General features: G+C 40.5%; 1 protein-coding gene across 1 annotated transcript in view; it reads right to left on the reverse strand.

Annotated features, from left to right (window-relative positions):
* Nucleotides 1–4,369: 4,369 nt before the first annotated feature.
* Mdfic2 (MyoD family inhibitor domain containing 2) overlaps nucleotides 4,370–24,524 on the reverse strand; it is a 102,977-nt gene continuing 82,822 nt past the window's right edge. Inside the window, exons 3-4 of the mRNA XM_031380938.1 lie at nucleotides 14,390–14,611; nucleotides 4,370–4,911 (exon numbers count right to left, since the gene is read on the reverse strand). Of these exons, the coding sequence (XP_031236798.1) occupies nucleotides 4,652–4,911; nucleotides 14,390–14,611 (482 nt within the window). The 3' untranslated portion in view covers nucleotides 4,370–4,651. The remainder of the gene's footprint in view (nucleotides 4,912–14,389; nucleotides 14,612–24,524) is intronic.

Here is a 24,524-nt window from a genome sequence, read left to right on the forward strand (position 1 = left end):
ATTTGAAGATATTTACAATTATTCTGAAATTAAAACTTAGCAAGGCATCCTGTGTTTTATTTGGCAACTTTGATTTTAACAGTGTTTTAGGTGAATGGTATGAATGGTTATTAAGCAATGGCCAAAAGCTCCCTGAGCAGGGTTTCTTAAACTATACAGTGATGTTTGGATATTTCTTTATTGTGAGGGAGCAGTATTAGCTACTTTTCTAGTTGCCATATCAAATATGTGCCTAAACAAATAAGAGAAGAAATGCTTAGTTTGACTCATGGTGTTTCAGTCTACTATGGAGGAGAAGGCTTGGTGATGGGCTCAATCCATCGTAATGGGGTATGCTGTAGCTCCTTACCCCATGGCATCTGCGAGGAAGCAGACAAGTAAGATTAGTCTAGAATACTCAGAAGCCTGCCTCCCCATGACTCTTTTCCTGATGGTTTCACAACCCTACTCACCCCCTCACCCTCCCAAAAAATCCATGACACTAACTGGGGATCCTGTGGGAAACATTCCCCAGTCCAGGATAATAGGAACTACCATTGATCTTCAGCAGTGTTCCTAGCTTCTACCCATGATGTACTGGTCTTAGAATCTTTATTTCTATTGTGTGACAATAAGTTATACTTCCAATTATTGCCACGTGGGAAGAAGAGGCCAAATCACTCTTAGTTGTTGACCAGGAATTCAGATAGTGCCAAAGAGAAGCTTACAGTGTATTGATATGGTAGACTAAGGGTTGCACTCACATCCTAATAACAGAGGCTGTACTCTGCTTCAGTTCCTCACTGCTCTCTACCCTCTCTGCTCCTTCTTTATAATATAAGGAGCTGTCTGGATTTCTTTCTGGGACAGCGACTAGTACAAATTTCATTCTTGTGTACTTTATAATTGCTAGTATTGCCTCCAATTTTCAACCCCCTTTGTCTTCTGTCTAGTACCCCTGAAGCTGTAAGTCCAAATGCCAGACCATTGCCCAGATCTATTCTTCACAAAGTACCCAAAAAATCCTTACACCAACTGTGCATGTTTTTCTGGAAGCCATCAGTCCACACAGTTTGAGGGAACTAAACAGTTGAGTGGTGAACTTGAGAGGATTCCCTTAAGTGCTGTTCTTGGGCTCTTGAATGACTCCTAATTAAGTGCTATCCTTGGGGTGTGCCCCCTAGAGTTCCAGAGACAAATGTCTCCGTCCCTATTGTGGCTGTCTTTAGGAAGTGGTATCAAGTGAAATTCTTCTTGATCATTGGAGGCATGCTCTTGAAAGATATCGTAGGACCCATGATCCTCCTTGGATCCAATTTCAGGCCATGCTCTGAACAGATTTGTGCTTCTTCGAAGAAGCCTACATCCCATAGCATCAAAACTACTCGAAACTCTGGAGCAGAGCCTGCAAACCTGTAAACCACAATAAGCCTTTCTTATGTTAATAAATCACTTGCTTTGTGTATGTATCATAATGAGAGAAGCTATCACAGGTAACATTATTCTCCCTCCACACTCTGTGGAGGGAGACATAACCTACTTTGAGTGATGAAATCTCTTCTTCAAACACCTTCCACCTGTGTGTTTGCTCTTGAAAGCAAGTCTGAGCGATCTCCTTGAGGCTTTCTATTGGTAAAGTTTCCCTGCCTGGATATGTTTTTCTGATCCATCTTGGAAAAAAAAAGCCCTGAAGTGCCTTTCACTCTATTAACTTTGATTGTCCAGCATTGAAAATTAATTTTGTAGGCCTCTCAGCTCCTGTAGTGGGACGATTTCATTAGCAGGTTAAATGTGACTTCTTTTCTTCACTGCTTTCCATATTTTGGGTGGCTTTTAGCAGAGCAATGGTTTTATAAAAATTCATGGAGCAAAGCAAAGACAATGTAACTATATGGTTATAGGCCTGGGTGGGGGCATCTCTTTTTCTCCATTCTTTGCAAAGCCTGCATGCTCACTAATCTCTTTGATTCTAGTGTGCTTCTTTAAAATCAGAATGTTTCATTCCCTAAGAAGGGGTATCTTAAAGTACAACATTATCTCAATCTGTAATCACAGGCCTTCATCATTGCTGTAGAATACCCAGGCCTTCTCAGATCCTGATATTTGTATTTAATCAATAACTATGTTCAGCTTTGATCTGGCTTACCGCTGCAATTGTGTTTCCCCAGCTGTACATGTTTTATTGTGTAGGAATTCAATTGAAAACACCATTCATGTTTGCAAAGAGGATGATACTTTATTATTGGCTATAAAGAAAAGATATTTCACACTTTGTATAACCGATCCTTTCTGGTAGAGCATGATGAATTCTCAGAGTAAGAACGAAATTAACAAGCTGTGGAAAGCAAGGCCATGGGAGGATTTTAGAGGGACCGGAAAATGTTGTCAAATAGGAACTACTGATTTTTATGTCTCTAAACAACAAGCATGGGATTCATATTTGAAGTGTATAATCTTTACATAAATTGAGGGCATATTGTTGAAAAATATTGGTGATAAAACATTAAACATGATTGTTACAGATAGAACAATGACACCAGGTATCTAAGTACTTTGGGGTAGGAATCCAGAGATTTCTATGGATCTTTTCTTAGTGGCTAAGATATGAGTCAAGAGATGGGTACTTGGAGAGGAGCCAGGGTGGTAGGGAGAGTTGGAAGCATAAGGGGTTCATGGTGCCACTATGTGTCATCAGGGTGGTAGTGTTTTTGTGTTTGTGATGTTAACAAGCAAAGAACTATTGGGTAAGAAAGCAGTTAGACTCTGAGTCAGGATCTTAAAACTGTCATGAACTCAGCATGTCATCTTGCAGCCACACATTCTGAGGGCTTCCTTTGTGTTTTCATAATCATAACAACACATCTACCATAGCTCAGGTTGGCCTCTAACTTGCTCTGTATCTGATGAGACCTTGACCTGCTGATACTGCTGATCGGATTTCCCATGTGCTGCCAGTACAGGTGAACCCCACCGTTCACCTTCCCATTGTTTGTTAGTGATCTCTCTAGAGTTGTGCCTTTGAGCTTATGAAAGGTAGAGAAAGAAGAATGTTTTAGGCTGAGGATGGTATATATTCTCACGCTCTATGGTCTGTGGATAACATAACGGCCACACAAGAAGGCTGGCACTAACCAAGGATATAACCTATTTCCAGGAACAAGTTAAGGGAGGCTAAGTACAGTCTCAAGGCAATTCAGCAGTAGTTTTTAAGATCGATTCTGTTCAATGTTGGAAAATTTATTACAGATTATAAAAAGGATGCTAGTGCACTATACAAACAAACATTGCTTTTGCCTAACATTACCGCAAAGCAGGAGAATACGACACTGCAAAAACTAAAAGATTATTTTAGGGACTGCCACAGTGGTTATTCTTTCTGACCCCGTAAGTATCCCTCAGCACTCCCTTCATCTGTCTGCACTGGTTCATTGGTATTTGTGCTTTATAGTTCATTATGTTCACAGTGTAGCAACATTGTGTTCCATACACAGGAATACATACATGCATGTCTATATAAAGCATTTCCCTTGCTGCTTCACACCTACCAAATGTAGAGATTCCCAAGTTACATCAAGCTTGATGTTCCTTTCCTGCTAGGTGTATGTTTTGATTTGCTTGATAGAAAGTAACTTTGTAGCATACACCATGCCTTTTGCATCTGTGTAGGTGGAAATAAGTTTTCAATGTAATCATCAGTCATTTTATTAGTGGAAAAATAAAATGATAAATTATGGCTTTCAAAGCATACATGCCATATTGGAAATGAGCTGAGCAAGTCCCTGCATGCATATTTATTTTAGGTGCCTGTATATGTAATAGTTTAGTGAAGTGAACTGATTTCTTTTTCATATCCTGTTGCTTATTGTACCTGACAAACAGAAGTAAGGCAGGCAAAGATGTGATTATCATAGATCAAATTCCTGAAACATGCGCATGGCTCCCATTTTTGCTTATTGTAATAAAGAAGCATCTTTATGTAACCAATTAAGAATATACACGACTTCTTAGGATGCAGCAACAGACATATAGTGATATGGTCTAGAATTATAGGACTCTCCTGAAGTCTACCAGATTCAAGATTCATTGGAGAGGTTTCAAAGACATCTGCTTTAATTATAAGAACATGGTTTCTGAATCATTTAATTCCCTCTCCTACCTAAACTGTACACATAAGTGAATTTTAAGAGACTGTATAAATAAATTTTTAATTACAAAATGATGTTACACAATACATTATTAATAATAACCAATAATGCATAATGTTTATGCATGAGTCCATCAGAAAGGGAACTAATGTGTGTTGAGCCTACACGAAAGCAGAATTTGTCCTGAATTCATGAATGAAGTTGGAGCCACAATGCAGGCTACCAAGTCAAGAGTGCAGAGTGCTTCAGCATGCTGTTTAACAGTCAAGAAACATCTTCTACCTATGGCATTTTAGAGGTATTTGAGATATTTTCACCACACACATGATCAAGAAATATTTTGCAGTGAGCCATGCGATTGTGAAAGTTGGAACAAGTTGACAGTAGTAGCTTTCCCAGACAGGTGCAACATAAAACTGGCCTAGAGCCTCCATGAAACGTGTATGGTCCTTGCATTTGGCCACACAAAGGGAGCTCTTATCTCAGATGCACTCTAAAAACTGCCTGAGTGCTCATCCCTTCTTCCACTAGCGGTAACAGATTTCTGATATCTCCATGGCCAGCTCCAGGCATTCACTGGTCTCATGGCAGGATTCAAAGAGGCTACAGTCCATGTCACAGGTCAAGTTGCAGTCATTGTGTGGATGATTCTCATCGGAGGCAGAATAGTACCTGTGAGAGGGGCAGCACAGGTTGATGCATACTGTCTCACATGTGTCAGGGAGCATGAAGAGGCAGTCCAAGAATTGGCAGAAGAGACAGGTGAGGATTAGGGAGGCACACTCCTCTGTTTAAAGAAAGAGAGAAAATCAGTATGTGCAAATCACACACACACACACACACACACACACACACACACACACACACATGTAAGTAATGTTTGAGGAGATAGCATTGCTGATTGCCCTCGTACGGCCATTGCAATTGTATGTTCCATATACACATAAAACTGTTTGGGTGGCACACACACCTATGAACACTGTAAATAATAAGATGTACAGTGGACAAGTGGCTACTGCATAAGCGTGAGGATCTGAGTTTCATCCCAGCTCCTGCATCCATGGACGTGCACATACATACACATCTGTGCGCTTGTGCGCAACATACATTTACTGTGACATGAGACCAAAGATATAATAAAGATGGAAGAAAATTAGTATGAGTACATATGGGAGTGTATGTCAAATGTAGACAGATGTGGAGATGTTCTTGATAACTGAAAAGTCACTGTGTTATTTTTTTGTATGTATTTTGTGCTTACTCGTGCAGGCTCTTATGGAAGCCAGAGGCTGACATTGGGGTGTCTTCCTCAGTTGTTTTTCCACTTTATTTTCCGAGCTGGCATCCTCTAACTGAACCTATTTTGATGGACTAGTGAGCCTCTGGGATCCATATTTCTCTGGCCGTTGCCAGGTCTTGGGTTACATGTATAATACAGTATCATGCTGGGCTTCTTTTTGCTTGGGCCTTGGGAAGTAAACTCAGGTCCTTACACTTGCACAGAAACTTCTTTGCCCACGGAGCTGCTGTCTCCCTGGCCATGCAAACTGGTGAGGTTGTCTTGTCTGACCAACTTCTCCACCCCCACCCCATTACTTCCTATTTAAGGAATTTTATTAACTGGCGGAGCATTCCCTATGCATTCTGCCTAATCAAGTTACTTCAAGAGGTCTTGTCATTTTTGCTCTAAACCTCTTGATTTCGTTTGCCTGTGAGGTGCTGGGAAGGCATTGGATGAGCTCCTAGTCTTTGCAACCCCCTGAATGACAACAGGCCTTTCCTAGACGCATTAGATCAGAAGGCATTAGAGCTGAGACAAGGAGAAACCACAAATGCTCAGCTGCTTGTCCGCAGGCTTCAATACATCTTCAACATGGTCTCCCATAAGTCCACCGCACCCACATTCAGACATGTGCAAAAAGCATAGTTCCAAACTTTATTGAAATGCTGTTTAAAATAACCATAGCTTTTTGGGTTGTGTTTTATTTTTAATTCTTGTCTCCATCTTCCTGTAGCCATGGAAAGCCTTGATTTTGTATTCAAGTTACATGGAGAACCTCGTCATCTCTTCCCTAAGAGGTTTCAATCTTATCAGTTGCCTTTAAGAAAATTGGGTTAAAAATTTTCTGTTCAGACTTGCTAAAAAACCTGGAAAGCATCTCTGAGGTGCTGAAGGTAATTGGTAATTCTAGCCAAACAGCTGTGATGGGTTATAGATTATTATATATTTTTGCTCCATAAAGGGAGTTAGTTAGAATGATGTGGCAGTTCTCTTGTTAAAATTATATCTTCTGTGTGTTTTAGAAGTCTCAAAAAGTATATATTTTTTTGTTTTTTATTTTTGGTAAAAGAGCGGGTAATAATTTATGCAGTCCGATTAATAGGTAATCTGAAGATAGTCGATGGTTAAATGTCACATTTTAACATGAGTTGGGAGAAATTTCTCCTCCAGATGGATTTGTCAGTCTATAAAGTTTAGGTTTCATAAGAATCCATTGTTTTCAATGACCATGTTAATAATTACATGGTTCCCTGATTATAGTATATTACAGCTGTGTAGACATACAGAACAGACTTCCCTTAGCACTAGACAAGCTGAGGCAGGAGGATCAGAAGTTCAAGGCTAGCCTTGAATATAGTCACACGCTCCTAAAACTGGCTTTTGCTTTTTATGTGGATGCTGGTAATCCAAACTCAGGTCCTCATGTTTGCTTGGCAAGATTTTACAGAGTGATCCAATTATCAAGCACAGTTTTGTTCTCTAATTGTTCAAAAACTGGATAATCTTAAAGGAAGTGTGTACTTAGAAATAGACTGTTTTAAGGAGGAGCAAATATTTTAAAGAATGCTGCTTTGCACTGTTCAAATTCTAACATGAATTCTGAGTTTAAGGGCATAGAAATCTTCTACCTTCCTGCTCCTCCTACATTCTCCCCTTTCTTTCTTTTCAGAAAGAACACACACACACACACACACACACACACACACACACAAACACACACCATGACTTTTATGATGACTTCAACTGCCATGCCCCAGCATTTATAGTACAGGCAGCCCTCTCCTTAATACCTCTGCAGCATGCATACTCATTTCTCTTCCAGCTGGCTATATTTTTATTCCCTTAACACCAGCTTTCAGCATATGGCCAACTCAGTCATCTCTCCTAAGTAACCACAAGCCACCCACAAAATTTCAGGAGTAAGTTCATAATAGTTCAGGGACTCTATTCTACCTAGGCCCTTCCTGAAGAGTGTGTGTGAAAGGTCAAGGATGTGCAGCACACAACTTCATCAGATTTCACTTATGCCAACTCTACCTTTATCAGATCAAAGTAGAGTGTTATTACCAGCAGAAAATACTCCAAGCAAACTCTAGACACAACCCCTCAGGCTGGAGCCTCAAGAGACTTACTTAGGGTTGTGATCTTACAAAAATTACCCTATTGAGTTGTATCTTTTATACATCAAGCTGAAAGTTTGGGTTGGATGTGGGAAGAGCAGGAATCAAGGTGATTGTAGTATTTAAAGTTGGTGATTCCTACCAGAATATGAAAAGCCTGCTTGTAAAATGGCTTTGTAATTTCAGGAGGGCATATGATCTTTTGGTTCAATTGCATCTGCCAGCTGACAGACTCTGGAGGCCTCTGCTTCTGGTGAACACTATAGATTTTATTTACCCAAAGAGTTTGGGCCTAATCCTCTGCCTGAATTGGCATTTGTTTCCTTCCATCTTCTATTTTACACGTGAGAATAGAACTGCCTCCCACACCCCTGTTTCTAAGTTTGTCCCATTTATTTGGTTATAAAAGACAGAGCCTCTTGCCCAAGAAAACCACGGGAACATTAATGAATTGCAAACAGATTTTTTCTGAACTTTCAAGTGTGCACTGTACTTTCCTAAAAGGCATATTAAAAAGTACTACACCAACAGGTTGAACTCTTTTGCATATGGCCATTTTGTTTGCACAAAAGTAATTTAAGTGGTTCAGAAGAAATTTTACAACTCTTTGAAGAGTCCAGGTCTTCCCATTCTCCAGATTGAATATGTTTTTTTCTTCCCTTGCACCTTCATGGGCTATACTGTTTAATAAACAAGATATCGAGAGGCCTGGCTCATGATTAATGTTCCTTCTTTTGACCAGTCGAAGAGAGTAGCATACGATGTATCCAGCTGCCTATGGTTGTTAGGTCATACACAGTGTCTCCTGAACATATTGCTTACTAATTCCATGTCCTATTTTGTACCTCCCTCTTCTCTATGACATACATCTGCTTCTTTCCAGTTTGCTCTTGCGAATGGCAGTACCTTGATGAAGTCACTAGAAGTCTGGGATCATCAGTGGCCATCGTGCCTCCTATTCCCTCAAGGCAGCTATCAGTCTTCCTGCCAGCCTCCTGCCTGGTTCTCTCACTTGTGGCCTTATTGCACTCCTTACTCCATACTGTGGGGTCAGCATGGTATTTGAATTGGTTGTAACTTGAGACCTTTGCATTCGGTGTGCTCTCTCCTGGTGGTAGCTTCACCCAACTCATTCTCAAAACTTAGATTCTTTGCTTGGAACACCTTCCTTCCTTGCTCAAACACACAGCTTGCCATCTCTCACTGGATCAATCAGTGAATGAGACTAAGTTGAAAAGGAAAAACATTGAGAGAGTGTCACGGATAGCCCTGTGCAGTGGTAGAGCTCCGATTCTTTCTACATCCAACATCTGTACTTAGAATCCCAGTGTTCCCTGTGTCCACATCTCCTAAAGTCAATTCACAGCCCCCTGTGCTTCACATGAGTCTCAGACAGCCCTTAGGAAGACCTTGGATTATGGATTATAGATGTAGTCCCTAGGCTCAGAGGATTTAAAGTGGCATGATCCAGCAACTCCAGCAAGTGGGATAGTTGTTACACAAACTCAGGACTTTCTGGAGCTTTGCAGTAGACCTGGCTATGCTCACCCATGATTTTGCTTGCTTTCTGCAGGTGTGAGCATTTGGAGAGCCATGCCCTTTTCTTACTCACAAGGCTGGCAATGTAGGTGGTCAGGTTATTTCCATGACTACTTGGCTAGCTTCAGCCAATGGGAGGCATCCATAGGAGGCTAGGAAGGTGGGGTTGCCATGGGTATTTGTTGTGTCCCCCCACCTCTGACTGTCAATTCTCTTAACTTCTCTCTCTCCCTCTCTCCAGTCCTCCTCCCCATGAATAAAATCAAATGCTGTCTAGAACTGGTTAGATGCTAAGTGTCTATGAGCTCCGTGCAGTGCACTGAAGGGCACAGGGTAGGTAGAGCATTCTCATGGTGTGTATTTCTGGGTCACTCCTCTGTTTGCTGCTCTGACCTTTTCAACTCTCTTAGCACCTTTGCAACAAGTTCCTTGCACAGGAAATCCTCTCTATTGAACCACCTGGCACCCCTGGCATCGTCTCTAATTACTGCTGTCAGAACATCCGCCCTGACTCCTAAACCTGGAATAAAGGCAGTAGGAGATGATCCAAGACCCGCAGGCCAAACTGCCACAGCTGTATTTGGCTGTGAGCAAGAAGCCTTGGCAAATCCTTCTGAGGGTTGTCTCAAGTCCTCTCTATGCCCCTAGGGTCCTTTCAAGCTGGAATGTGCTAAGTGATGATACTCTAATAACACAGAGGAATTAAGGCAGCTTCGAGGTGCTAAGCATTCTGCCGGGGATTGGCTAATTAAGAGGGAGAATGTGTCTCATTAGAAAGGCTCATGTTTAATTATAGTGGAAACGATAACAAAGCCAAGACTTTCCACACGTGTACCTGGGGTCAGCCTCATGTAGTGAGCTTTCTGTCTCACTACATGATTTCCCCACATGGGAAGAATGGAACCAGAAGCCTCCACTGTTGCCAACTGTAGCTCCTGGGACTTTTTTTTTTTTTTTTTTTTTTAATTTCAGAAACACTCTCCTGCTTCCTTGGCAGTCATTAAGCAAAGTGTCACAAGCGTAGTTCTTACTGAGAATGTCTTACAGACAAACAACAAGCTCACCCAGTTCTCTCCTAGAGCAACATAGAAAGAGAATGAAACCAGATGACCCTGGGTCCAAAGCAGTGCCTCAGTACCACAGACAGATTCTTAACACAGTAGCACCAACTGACTACTGAAGAGTCTGGGTCCAAAAGCATAAAAACTGGTTTCCCTCCCCCAACATTAAGTTCTTTATAAATACATGTCTGTAATGTAGAATGCGAGTAAATAAAGTGTGAATGAATACCTTTCTCTAGCGGGGCTACCATCCCTGATGTTATCAATTTTAACAGCTCCTTAAATATGTCAAGATCTATTTAAGCTCAGACAAGCACAACTAACATCCACGTCACTCCTTTAGAAGTAGGCTGACTAGATTTGGGGATACTTGGTAAATTTGTGCTTGTGTTTTTTTCTGAGCAAATGAACTGAAATAATTATAAAATTGAAACACTTTATAAGGTGACACCACTACATTTAATTGTATGAAATTTACAGTGTAGAAAATGTCATCATTTTATTCAGTAGCCCATGGTGTAATTAAGACTATTCTTTGCAAGTATCTTGTATTTATGAGTTTCTTCTTCCACCTGGATAAGATGTCTGAAATTCAAAATTATACCTCAATTAGGCTTATTTCCAGGATTACTTTCTAAGGAGCCTGTTATCTAAGGTGATGCATGCCCTGGCTTCCTTTTCCATAGATGCTTTTGGGAGTGGAAGATTATGGATACAGGAGCAGGTGCATGCATAGTACCCTGGGTGTGTTTTCCATTCTTTTCTGGAAAGAGACCACACATGATGAACCATAGCTACTGACAAACTTCTGGAGTAGAGACTACAAGGTTCAGGACAAACTTCTGGAGTAGAGACTACGAGGTTCAGTAAAGACCCTTTTAAATTCCCATCAGAGCATACCCTGTGTGCTGTGCTAATGGATGCAAGACATGTTACAACATCTGCCTATATGGGCCTTTTCTACCCTGTTTTAAGTGGGCGTGATGGATATTAATAATAGATACTAGTACCTAAGCATCTATTCCCATTCACTCGCTTATAGTTTTGAAAATAAATTAACCACAAACACCACAAAAGCAGGCACAGTCTTCTCTGTTCCCTTTCTGTTTTCCCTGTGTTCCTAACCCACATTTCTGTATTCTTCTGCACCTTTAAATTAATTACTATTAAAAATTCCCTAAAATGAGGAGAGGCTGGCTGAACTGTTGAATTCCTCACTGTTGGGGACAATGGGTGTTTTTTCTTCATTTGTTTGGTCTTGCTTTGCTATTTTATTTAGTATGATTTGTGAGACTTAGCATGAATCTTTTCCCTTTCTGATTTATCCAGGTATCAAAAGCTCTTAATTCCCTGGGGTGTAATTTTTCCCATAATGGGAGCAAGGAAGGGTAGCTTGTGACTCACATCCTTAGCTTAAGACCTGAGTTTTCTGGGTCCTCCAGGTCTCAGTCACCTCGTGTAATAAGCAGCTTTATTCACACATCCTTCTGGTTCCCCTTTGCAGTTTAAACAGGAGAAATCTTATTTTTCTGCCACGAGGCTCTTAAGAATTAGTCGTTATTTAAACAGAGTAGTTTCCCTCTCTTCCCCTGAGGAGACACCTGATCTTATGCTTCTCTTGGGTTTCCCAACTGGACAGAGGGAGATGCTCTGTGAGGGACGCTATGTCTGTGGCTGTGCACTATGACAGTTCCTAATTCTGGGATCATTACCCTACTACATACAACTAACAACAGCTCTGCCTCCCTGGTAAAACCCACTGAAACTCTGCTGTCAGAATGATTTGCTTAGAACTACTCCCTTGCTCATTTTCATGCCTGCCCTTCAACTTGGTCAAAACTCAACTTTAGCATCATCCTACACTGAAGCCCTGGTAGAAAGGTCAAAGTTGACCCAAAGACATAAAAAGATGTGGTGTGTGCCAGAAAGTCAATAGAAGGCATGTCTAATATTAAAATATTTCAAAATTTTATGTGACATCCTCATTTTCGACACGTTTGTAGAACACTTCAAGATATGGCATCTCAGGTGGGTATAGTGACACGTGCCTTTGATCCCAGCACTTGGTGGATCCTAGAGGCAGGTAGATCTCTATAAGTTTAAAGCCAGCTAGTCTACATAGTGAGTGAGTTCCAGGACAATATAGAGAGAGCTATATAGAAAGACCCTGTCTTTTAAAAAAGGAAAGAGAGAAAGAGAGAAAGAGAGAAAGAAAGAAAGAAAGAAAGGAAGGAAGGAAGGAAGGAATAAGGAAAGAAGGAAAGGAGAAAGGAGAGGAGAGGAGAAAAGAAAAGAAAAGCAAAGAAAGAAGAGAAAAGAAAAGAAAAGAAAAGAAAAGAAAAGAAAAGAAAAGGATCTGGCAAGTCTAAACCTTTTGTTTCTCTGATTTGAGCTGGGTGAAAGAAATGATTCTCTCTCTCTCTCTCTCTCTCTCTCTCTCTCTCTCACACACACACACACACACACACACGCACATGCACATGCAGATGCACACGCGCTCCTGCACACACACACACACACATGCAGACCGCACACACACTTCATGCTGCAGAAATACCTGAGGTGTCATCCTCAGGAACACCGTCCTTGAGTCAAGTTTTCCTATCAATCTGGAGCTTACAGAGTAGTCTTGAGTGACTGATGATTGGCTGATGGTGAGCCCAAGGGTACCACTACTTCTGCCTCCTTAGTGCTGGGATTACAAACTCACCGAGCCGTACTGGCTTTTTCACATGGGGTCGGGAGGTCTAGCTTTGCAACCTTGTGCTTGAGAGACAAATCCGTGACTGACCCAGCTGTCCCTCTGAAGTGACGTATTGAATGACCCTTGGAGGGATTCTTCAGTTTCCCACAGTCCTCACTATTCCTTCTCCTTACCTTACTTCATTATTCACATTCTTTCCTGGCAAGCCTTAACCAACCAAGTCTGTAGTCTCTGCTTTAAGTATCCATATCAACATTTGCATAAGACAGCACATTTGCAACACATGGTGGAACTCTCTCTCTCTCTTTCCTCTCAAAAACTGCAATCACAAGGAAAGCTAAAGTTCAATTTCTATGTGGCTGGCTTCTGCAGTAGGTACTTCATGCACACTGGGCCCCTGTGCTGGCCAGTAGGTTGGTTATTAACTTTGGCATATAACTAAGGGACTGAGATCGGGAGGTTAAAGCAAAAATGTCTAACCCTAAATGGTCCTCTTCTATCCAATTAGTGAACTTCAGAAACATGAGTTAAATTAACGTGGTGGCAAAGGAGCTTTTTTTTACAAGCTTTCACTATTTTTCTTACATTCAACAATGAATTATGGCATCAGATGAGATCAGCATCTCTGAGAAGTCCGGGGTTAATTTCATTGCAACCATAGGCAGATTTGGAATACTACCGATCTTTTGAGTGGCTCATGTTTCCCATGAAGGCCATCGTGAAGTTACTCTGAGTGAAACTTCATTTACCAAGGCAGAAGATCCAAGAGCTTGGTCTACAGCTGCACTTGATCAGGATACCTGGTGAACTGCCTGTGAGAGTCAACCCATGCCCAGAGATTGTTGGTATAAACACCTTGATATTTTACGCAATCTCTTTTTGTTTTTTTTTATCTGTGTTTTGGGTGGAGGCTTGTATATGTGTGTAGAGGTCAGAGATCAACCTCTGGTGGACTCTACCTTAATTTTTCAGACAATATGCCTCACTGGCCTGAATCTCACCAAGTCATCTAGGCTGGCTAGACAGAGAGACCCAAGGGTCTGGATGCTTCCAACCTCCCCAGGGGTGGGATTAAGATGGCACCAGCACTGCAAGCTTCTTTATGTGGCTTCTGGGCATTGAACTCAGGTCCCTGTTCTTATATAGCAAGTACCTTACTAACTGAGCCATCTCCTCAGTTCCCTATTTCTGTGTTTCTAACAACTAATTACGTTGCCCCATACTCTTAAAGTAATAGGCAGAATGGTTTCATTTCTGAGAAAAGAAATTTTTATTTGATTTTACTGGTTTTCTAGCCCCATCCAAGAACGCTGTTCTGGTCTGAGCTATTTAAAACGCATAGCCTCCGATTCCCAGCTCTGAGAGCAAACACTTTGCCAAGCACCTCCTAGCTACAAAGTGACCTTGACACATGTCATTCAGCAGGGTTTCAAATCAAAGTCATCCTGTTTAATATTCATAAAGGCTTTTTTTTTCTTCCTAACGGCATATGTAGTGATTTTACAAGGGCTGGGGTTGGGAGCTTTATTTAGAGATGGGTTGTATTCTGAGAAACGTACCATCAGCGTCTCTCCGATGAACTGAAGTATTAGTTTGGAGGTAGGGAAATTTCGTTTGGCATTCTTCGAGGGAAGAGAGTGAAGTGCTCGATCCTGACAGGTTTTTCTCATTGGGGGTTTCATGGGCTGGTCCATCTGTGATATTGAATTCGGATACTGAATTTATAACGATAGCATTAATAGGTTTCTCGTCTGCATGCTTTTCATTTGTGAGTTGCGTATCTAGATGAAAAAAACAGAAAACACACATATACAAACCCACTGTGATCTAAGAAAGGACATTTTCAGGAAAATTTACATTTTACATTTTGAGAGAATAAAGTCCCATGAAAGCGAATACAACATTACTGAGCACAGTTGTTTTGAGATAGAATTGAAAAGTGCGATCACAAACTCTTATATACCCTGTAAATTTCACATTAATTTGAAACATATTTTTCTACTATCAGTTTTTCGGCTGGTGAGTTGGGCAAACCAAAGAACTCATTTACATAGATCAACAAGATGTTACTGTGTGGTATCAGCATCATAGTATATTATCAATATGAGAAACCAGGTAATTCTGAAAACTTCCAATGGTCTTAATAAGATCACTATTCATTTTGTCTGTGTTTTTTTCATTTTTACTAACCTCAGTTTCCTTCTATGTAAGAGAAAACAAGCCATGTGCAGATGAACAGTCTACAGGCTTGGTCTTCCTCTGCTGTCAGAAAAAGCTCTGCAAACATCCCGTCACACTTTCATACATTGATTGTTTTGATGTAGGGACTGGCATTTTCTAGGGGCCTATTCAGGTGACGTCCTCTCTGGCTTTCTTGTCTTCTGGGGAACATACCTTATTGTACATAATCAATTGGGATAATCAGGGTCAGGAAACTCCTAGCAACATCCTGGCCCAAACTCTAGTTTGAAGAGGCAAAGGGAAAGTTGAAAAAGCTATGACTTCATTCCATGTAATAAAAAAAAAGTTTGTTAGTAGAGCCAAAACTGAACTTAACATTGAGATTCAGTGTTCAATAACACAATCATAGTACATCTTAGCAACTGGGGGTGTGTAGAATTCTATCTGGCTGTTTCAGAGAGAGGCTGAAGCTGGATGGCAGCTTGATATCTAACGTAGCTACATCTGTAAACAAAATCCTAGGATGGAAAAAGAGGAAACACAAGACTACATTCTTAAGCACATCCCAGGCTGGTCCGAGGGACATCCTCAGGTGGCACTACCGAGAGATGGAAAAGGTATGTTTAGGAATCCATTCTCCAGAGAGTCCAGGGTTTGGACTGACTCAGCAGTACTCCTTGGGGGACTTGAGTGAGGCTGACATGACTGGAGAAACACACCCAGCTTGGTGTAGGAAATCCACTCTTTCCAAGTCCATATTTTATGACCCATTTCAAATTGGTCTTTTCTTTTATGGGAATGTGATTCCCTGAAACTTCTATAGCATCCAATCAGCTGAGAAATCTAAAGTTGCTGACCTGTTCAAACGCTCAGATATTATTCTCCCTAGCAGCCCAATCAAATCACCATCCCTTGGGGACTTTTCTGAAACTTCTCAGGTGAATCCAGCATGCAGATGAGTCTGGGAGTTCTAAGGAGTTCTGCTTTTGGGTGAGAAAGAAAGTGAAAGATCAACCCACAGACTTGTCAATCAGGTGTTCTCAAGACCCACCACAAGATGGTCTCTCTTTCGAAGACTTGAACTGGAAGAAGACCAAACAGTCTGACACACACAATCATCGTGGGCCATTTTTGTTTCTTTCCAATTTTTCCAAACAGCCTTGGTTTTTGACAATGTTTAATTCTTATTCCCTTTCCCATATGCTGCTGGCTTTAAATCCCTTGGTAGTGGTTTAATCCACCCTAAAAAAGATTGGCAGAAATAGGAGTTCAGGAAAAACATCTATTGTTGACAGCAATTAATGTAGTATTGAATGCTGAATGTGGAAATAGAATTGACAATACATGTTGGCAAACTCTAGGCTCCTCCAACTCAAGAAATACTTGCCATGTTAATAGCACATTGATGTTGGTTATGGTCATGGTGAAAATAAGAGTTTATTTTCTTTACTTGGGTATAAAAGGCAATCAACCATCAGCCACTTTCCCACTAAGATGGATATTTAAATATTGTCTTCAATTGATTAGCAGTGTCAAGATTTTGAGCCAGACAATGGATATATAAGGGCATGTTCTCATCTTCTATTTAGGAGACACTTAATTATATTTTGTCTCCCTAAGCTATGATAATAAAAAAATTACTGTTTGCATTGTCAGATTTCTCCCCTGGGACAAAATTGCTCAGGTTGAAAACTACTGCTTTGTACACATGTGTATCCATTATATATCAAGCTTTACATTCTTGTTGATAGAGCAGATCATGTTAAAACACCTGTCTAAAAAAGTCTAGGAGACAGAGATTGCTGTTGACTTCTTTTAGGACATGGGGAAAGTAGAAGTTAGTACCTCTAGGTGAATTGTTAGAGTTAGAATTGAATTGAGCAGATGCACAAGAAGTCTCAAGGTTTAGAACTTTGGCTTTACTAAGTTGCCCAAGGACTCCACTATAGTCAACTAAGACCTTAGTCTAGGGACTGCAAAAGCTTTGTTCTTATCTTCGTCTTTTTATAAATATTATATATGTCCCTAGTGTATTCTTGGCCTCTGTCTCAAGTAGCTGTCTTTTAGTGGAGAGACTACACATCAGCCATATCTCCTGTACCTTAAGACTTGAGATGCATTAACACCTTAAAGCCAGTCTTGCGAATAACTCAGCTCGACAGACCTTTCTCTGCATGGTAAAGTACAGCTGATTTCTTACACCCTTGAAGAACGGCCTGTTCAGTTATAGCTACTGCGTGCTGTCCATTCAAAGTCAGCTCAGAAAAGAGCTGATAGCAAACCATGATGCCTGTAGAGATTACAACAGCTCTTTGCCTCACAGACTTCATTAACAATCAGTTCAAATTATCACGCACAGTCAGACTGCATGTAATTTAAATTGCTTTTGCACAAAGTAATTCTGTAACAACAACAAAAAAAAGTTGGATAGAGGTTACTAGAATGTAAAAACATGCAGAGAGCACAGTTTACAGCCAAGTGGTATATGATTCTCTTTTTAATTTTGCAACAACTTTTTTAAGTACAGCATTTTTTAAGTATAGCATTTTGAATGTAAGTGGTTTGCTACATTAAGCAACCATTTGGAGCACACCAGGTTCGCACAGAGAGGATTTTATGGAGAATTTAAACTGCCATTCATAAAGTTATTTTAACTCTATATCTCTGTTTATATTTTTATTTTTTTAATCTCCCAGTGGGAACTATCTGATGCTCATTAAAAAATCATCTGACACGCACAGAATTCAGAACCCAGTCTGTTCAACCCAAAATTCTGACATCTGAAGTGAGTCACTTTTTTTTTTTTTTTGGTAGGAGGGGTGAATGTTACTGACAGCTTCCTTCTTTTTTATAGCTGGAATGCTAACAATAATTCCCCCAGATTTCTTCCTTTACAGTGTTATTTGACATTGTCTCCAAAGTATTAAAAAGCAGCATGGGCTAAAAGGAGGAACACAAGGAAAAGTGGCATCATATCCTTTGCGCGAGTTGGTATTTTAGAATTAAATAAGGAACCCGTGAAACTATATTTGGGATGTTATACATAGTTCCTGACATTAACTTGGAGAAAATAAATTTTCAACCCCTAAAATACAAACCAAAATTGGGACAAAAATTAGGAGCTTCTCTATAGTTCTTGGAAAAAAAAAAGATTAAAGTGTATCTTGAAAGTCATTGTAATAGAAAAATCCCTGTTTGGGTTAGAAATAATTGCAAGAAGCAGTGGGCATAAACTAAGCAACAGTAAGACAGACAGTTAATTAATTTTTTATTACTGCTGAGCAAATGTTATTAATTTAATTCAATTAACATTTATTGAGCACCCACATGCAATAGATGAATCAATGTGACAGCAGCTATTCATTTATTTACTTTAAGTTATTAAGGAAACATTTCAGTGGTTTTCATTTTTGCTCAGTAAATGTGACTTGATAATTTTTGTGTCTGCTCTATCTCTAAGTCCATAACACAAGAAATATGGGTAACATCTCTTCCTACCTGACTCTTTCCTGTAGTCTTGTTGATATTTTTTCTTTTTTCGTTCTTGTTTCCTTCCCCTCCCTCCCCATGTTTCCTACCTACCTCTTCTTTTTCCCATTTATTTCTCTGACTTACCCTTTCTTTCTCCTTTGACTCATTTCTTTTTACTTCCAGATCCATCCATGTATTATTCCTTAAGACCTGACCCTTGCCCCTTCCTCCCTCCATTTTTCTGCCTCTCTTCCTTCTTCCCTCCCTCCCTCTCCCCCAACTTCCTTCACTTCCTTCCTTTACCCTTATCTAAGGTAGCATTTGTCCACACTCATAACTTAGATGTTGGTTCTGTAGAGTTTGCCTCTAAATCTATACTGTGAGCCTGTTTCTGGTCAGGCTGCATTTGCTGAGTGTAAATTCCATTTCAGTTGTTATTCATCGCTGAAGAATTCAGAGAAAAAAACGATAGTGTATAGGTTCTTTAAAGGTCTGTGGTCACCACAAATCACACTCTCATGATTGTAACGGACCTTCGGATCCTTTATTTTGGTTACCAGTCACATCTTTTCCACTTAACAGCCTATTTTACTAAGCCTTTCATCTCACCGAAGTGGGTAACTCTACCTATCCCCGGAGAATACATGGCTGGATGTCTTTTCCTTGTATGGTCATTGTTCTATTTATTTAGACTTGAAACTAGTCTTTGTCTGGTCCCCTCCTTCCACTGGTGATTTAGAAGTTCCCATTGATTCCTCTTTCAAGTTCATGTCTGCCTTTCCATTCCCATAACTTCTCCTGCTCCTTCCAATCTGGACTATTCTCTTTAAATGGCTGTTTATTTTTGTTGTAGACTTCTAACACAGGGCCTTGGACACTCTAAGCAAATGTTCTGCCATTGAGCTCTATTTACATTCCTTGATTTTCTTTGCAGGAGGGACTCACTATGCAGTTCAGAAGGCCATTGAATTGGCCACCTCCTGTCTCTGCTTGCCAGGTGCTGAGATTACAGGTGTAACACCATGCCTTGCTGTGGAAAGTTTACATGCTATTATCAAAATAATGTTTTAAACTCCACCTTCTGATAAAAATATTCCTTTAATAAAAAACACAAATTCAAGGCAGTCCCCCAAACACCCCCCCACACACACACAAGTGCTAATCACTCACTGTTACTCGGATGCTTTTCTAGCCTCTTAGTCTCAGTTAGCTTTCCCACTCTGTTGCCAAGTTGTGTTTTGAACCAGGCAATGCATTAGTAACAGTTTCAGGTGTAAGGCCAACTCCTAAAGCCTATCTGAGCATTTTAAGATAAGCCTGTAAGGTAGACTGGTTTTAATTTTATTTCTACATCAATACACTGAGAGTGTGTATTTCAAATGTAAGGACTATTCTTCAAGCTGTAACGGAATTCTATTTTCCCTTGGACTTGAACTACCACGCAGAATTTAGGAGTGTGATTATCTGTGGGTGAAATCAGATCAAGGTGGACAGGTGACATCTCAAGGCATAAACCACCAAACCGTTCACAAATTATTATGGTTAGGAAGAGGAGTTCAGCAAAATGACCCTGTGGAGGAAAATTTAATTTAGCTGGGCATGGTGGTGTTTGGGAGGGAATGCAAAAAGAGAAGGTGTTAAAGAACACATGTGCACCCCTGTCTCCAACCAAGATACAGGGGTATACCACACATGTTATATTTTATATATTTTATACATTTACACTCTGGCACATGAAGAACTTTATAATGTCCATGTTAATATGGAGCTTTGTGTTCACTGTTAGGATGTCTATATTTTCCACTGCTTGGTCAGTAAAATCACACACTATGCAAAATTTCAGAAGTCACAGAACAAGATCAAATCTGGTGAAAACTATTGGGGCCTGAATCTGTATTTTTTTTACCTTTACATTTTTCTTTGGGTACTAGCCGCAACCTAGTCTGGCTTCCAATTTGTAATCTGTTAGCCCCAGACTCTCAAGCATCTGCGATTACAGGTGTAATCCCAGGACAGGTGTAACACACAGGCCATTCTTATTTTCATATTCAGCAACACTGGGAAACTAATTCAGTAGAGAACAAAGCAAAACCAAGATGTCACATTTCATCCTGACCCATCAGCAAAAGCTGATAGCTATGCAGAGAAGGCGGATGTTCAAGGAATACCCATTTTTGGTTTTGATTGTGGAACTGAGGACAGGAAACCTCCTACAGACATCTCACCTATTTAAAGAGAATGGGAGTAGGGCATTAATTATTTGACTGCTGCTGGCTGCTAGATTGGATAAGGCAACACATTGGATTCAGTCAAACGAACTTCAGGGCAGAATAAGTGGCTTATTTTTTCTCTCTCTCTAATTTTCTCACAGCCTTTAAAGACTTTCCAGTAAAAGCGGTGGTATGATGTATCACTGGTTTGGTTTGTCTTCTTTAGCAACCCAGCCTCAGAGACGTAAGATGAAATGTTTATCAGGGGTCTGAAGAGGTGACATTTTAAAGCCCCTTCAATCAGCCTTAGTGAATCCTTTTGAAAGTGTGAGCGGAAAACCAGAAGTATGTTATTTCTCCAGAAATAATAGCAGTGACTGTTCAAGGTGAAAAGGATTAAGGGTGTGTGTGTGTGTGTGTGTGTGAGAGAGAGAGAGAGAGAGAGAGAGAGAGAGAGAGACAGAGAGAGAGAGAGACAGAGAGAGAGACAGAGAGACAGAGAGACAGAGACAGAGAGAGACAGAGAGAGAGACAGAGAGAGAGACAGAGAGAGACAGAGAGAGAGAGAGGAGAGAGGAGAGAGGCAGGGGGAGTGTAGAAAGTTGTGATGGCCCCTTCTCAGGCTCCCCCTACAACTACAAATTTCCAGCTTTGGGACTTAATATTTTGGTTTTGCTGTTGCCAATGGTTTCTTTTCCCTTTGTGCCTAACTGCCGTGAGTAATCCCCTCAGTTTTCTGCTCGCCATCACATGTTGCCCGGTAGGCAGACCTTGGCTCATGATATACTTTTATAGCTAGGTTGTGAGCCAGTAACAAGGAGCAGTGCAGACCTAAGAGGCGTTTGAATCTTCTTCCGACATGAAAACAGTTTGCAATTATGAGTCCCCATTTCATTTTTATGCACTTACCTCCAGTTTAATGTTTTAAAGTAGTGTCTCAGGAAATAAAGATGATGTTACCCAAGGAAAAAAAATAGCAAGCAGCTTTTATAGTTCCATGTACTGGGTGGCTAATGAGTTTAGGGCTCTGAAAAAAAAATGAATCAAGCCAATCAGGCTATAAACTCAGGCATAAGCGTCCGATCATATACAGCTGGGTTTTTCACTATTAGTGTTTAATATAAATGGTAAATGATCAAGCTCTCCTAAAAACATTCTCCACTATGTTAAAGCTGTGTCTGTCAGTTTATTTATCCCAAGTCCCTGAATGTGGCTTAAGGGTTCTTAGGCCCACTGTTACTTATCCAGCCCACAATGATCTGGTAGAGTACTTGTCACTACTTGTGGATGACGAGGCAGGTGAAGAAGGTTCCAGTGGATCCTCCCAGGTACACAGCTAGGAGAAGCAGAGCTGTACCCGGGTACCTATCTGTGCCTCCAGTTCTTATAGTTATCCTGGGTTGTTTCCCAGACTATTGTCATCAGATGTGCCAATCAGATGTTTGCAGAATGACTCTTTCTCTGCTGACTGCCTTTCTTCAAGGTAGCTGATCGTGCTGGTATGTGATGAGGAGACACACCTTACATGTATGTATGTTCAAGGCAGAGCTGGGTAACTAATGGTTGGCTTTTGCAAATTGACTCCTCACCTAGTATGGGAAGCTGCCTATACCTGCTGTCCAGTCCCAGTGGAAACTTCAAGAAGTTGAGTTGAAATCCTCATCATAGCTCTTCAAGTTTCTGCTGCTGTGACTATCATGGATTTCTTTTCCTTCCTTTTCTGCTGTTATTCCCAATGGATGCACACTCCAACACAGTATCTGGTGGAAGGCAACTGTTACCCGCTTTTCAGCTGATTGATAAGCTGAGTGACAATTGGAAAATGGGCCTCTCAACTTTCAGGTAACAGTGGACTCATCCCTTGGGTAAGTATTCTGGACTCAACCCTCTTGCTTTTGTCTTCATTCTCAGTATCCAACCAAACTGATCCTTGTCAGACTTTATATAGTTCTTTAGAATATAGTTTGTATTAGAATTTTTGCTATATTCTACCTGGTAAAGATTACCACATGTTAATTAGATTATAATTACAATACTAACATATTAGTATATATGTGAAGAGCCAATTAGAATACTTTCTGTCTTAAACTAACATATGAATATAAATAAAAACTCATTCTTCTAAGAATCTTGTCTGTAGTATCTTATCTCAAGCTCCCAGAAGCCCCGTGGTGATGGATACTGCAAATGGCACTCCTAGTTTCCCCATGATTTTACTGGCACATTGCTAAAAAGAACTTATTTAATTTACTACTAGTCATAGCTGGGGTTTTAACCAAGGAAGCAGGGCTTCAACCAATGAACTATACGGTCTGTCTTAGCAGACATTTAACAGGCATCATGTATTGTAGCATAATTGAATAAGATATCCAGTTACTAAGACATTCCTCGGCTCTTTGCTCAGCAGTCACCTCCTCCAGGAGGCCTTCCATTTTGCCCAGTCTAAGTCCATTCTTGCCATCACTCCCATGAGGATCTTCTGGAAATGTCTGCTTTGATTGCCACGACCTGGATGGTTTTTCCTAACATTACATAGGCACAAGCCAGGGAGGCTGTCAAACACTGCAATGTGCATAGGAGCTCCCTTTATTTTCCACCCTAAACCTACAAGTACAGCAGCTACAAGAATCAATGCTGCCCGGAGCCAAGAAACTCTTGTAGGAAGTAATTCAGTAGACCTCAACACCAGCAATTTTTATTTTGCTACTGTCTAATTTTCTGCATCTGCTTATTTGTTTACTTGCCTATGGGATGCATGTCTTTCCCCACTTAAGATGCCATCTTTCCAAGAGAGCATCTAGGGTACCAAGAGTACTCAAAGAATGGGGAAACAAGAAACAAATACCAGTATGGGTGTGGCATCCCAGGAGCTGTCAATTCTCCATCTAGTAAAATGTGGGTTGCTTCTACTTCTGCAGTTACAAATATTCTTGAACTGAGTGTTATGCGTGTCAGTCTTTTCTCATATTTGTTGCTTTCTATAGTCTGAGTCCATAGGAAAAGATTGATGTAACTTGCTTTCCAGAAAACTTTGGTTCATTTTGACTTATATCAAGAATAAAAGGGAAGAACTTGTCACTTGTTCTGTAGCCAATTCTAAAGTTTACCATTACAATAATTTATTTTTATCAATTTGAAGGGAACTTGGATTCTAGTTGCAATTTCCAGCAGCTGAATAAACACTCTTTCACTGCTACGAGGGGTAAGGAGGATTTTTTTCTTTTTTAATGCCCACTGCTTTTCTGTGGAATTTTCCTTCTGCAACTAGATTCTGGGTAATTTAGAAAACTCTCATGTTACATGGGATTGGGCACTTAAAATACTTATTATGTATTTATAGATCAATAAATTCTTGTTTTAAGTGTTTATTGGATGGATGCTAATTGGGTTCTTTAAAAGAAAAAAAACCACCTTGGTTCTTGGGTGGTGACAGATAGACCCATTGGTGAACTTGGATGACATTTTTTTTTGATTGCTAGGCCTTTATGGAATCATCATCCATCTATGGTGGGAGTGTACAAGCCTAGGGTGGATATAAGGTCTACATAGTGGTCCCTGAGACACCAGAAGTCACATCTCACTGGCAAAAGATAAAGAGAGGAGGAAACAGAAAAGCAAAACCCATGCTCGGCCATGGCTCCTGTGCCTGCACCCTGGTGACTTACAGAATCTATGAAGAGGCCCAGCTGAGAGTTTAAGACCTATATTCTTAATGATCTGCCTGGTAGAAATTTATCCCAGTAGTCTCCAAAGTGGCAAAAGAGTGCCTACAGGGAGTTATGAGCCTACCTAATGAAGATAGAGTATCACTTTCTATGTTGTAAGTATAGTT

The sequence above is a fragment of the Mastomys coucha genome, unplaced genomic scaffold (assembly GCF_008632895.1).
Source record: "Mastomys coucha isolate ucsf_1 unplaced genomic scaffold, UCSF_Mcou_1 pScaffold20, whole genome shotgun sequence".
NCBI lineage: Eukaryota > Metazoa > Chordata > Mammalia > Rodentia > Muridae > Mastomys > Mastomys coucha.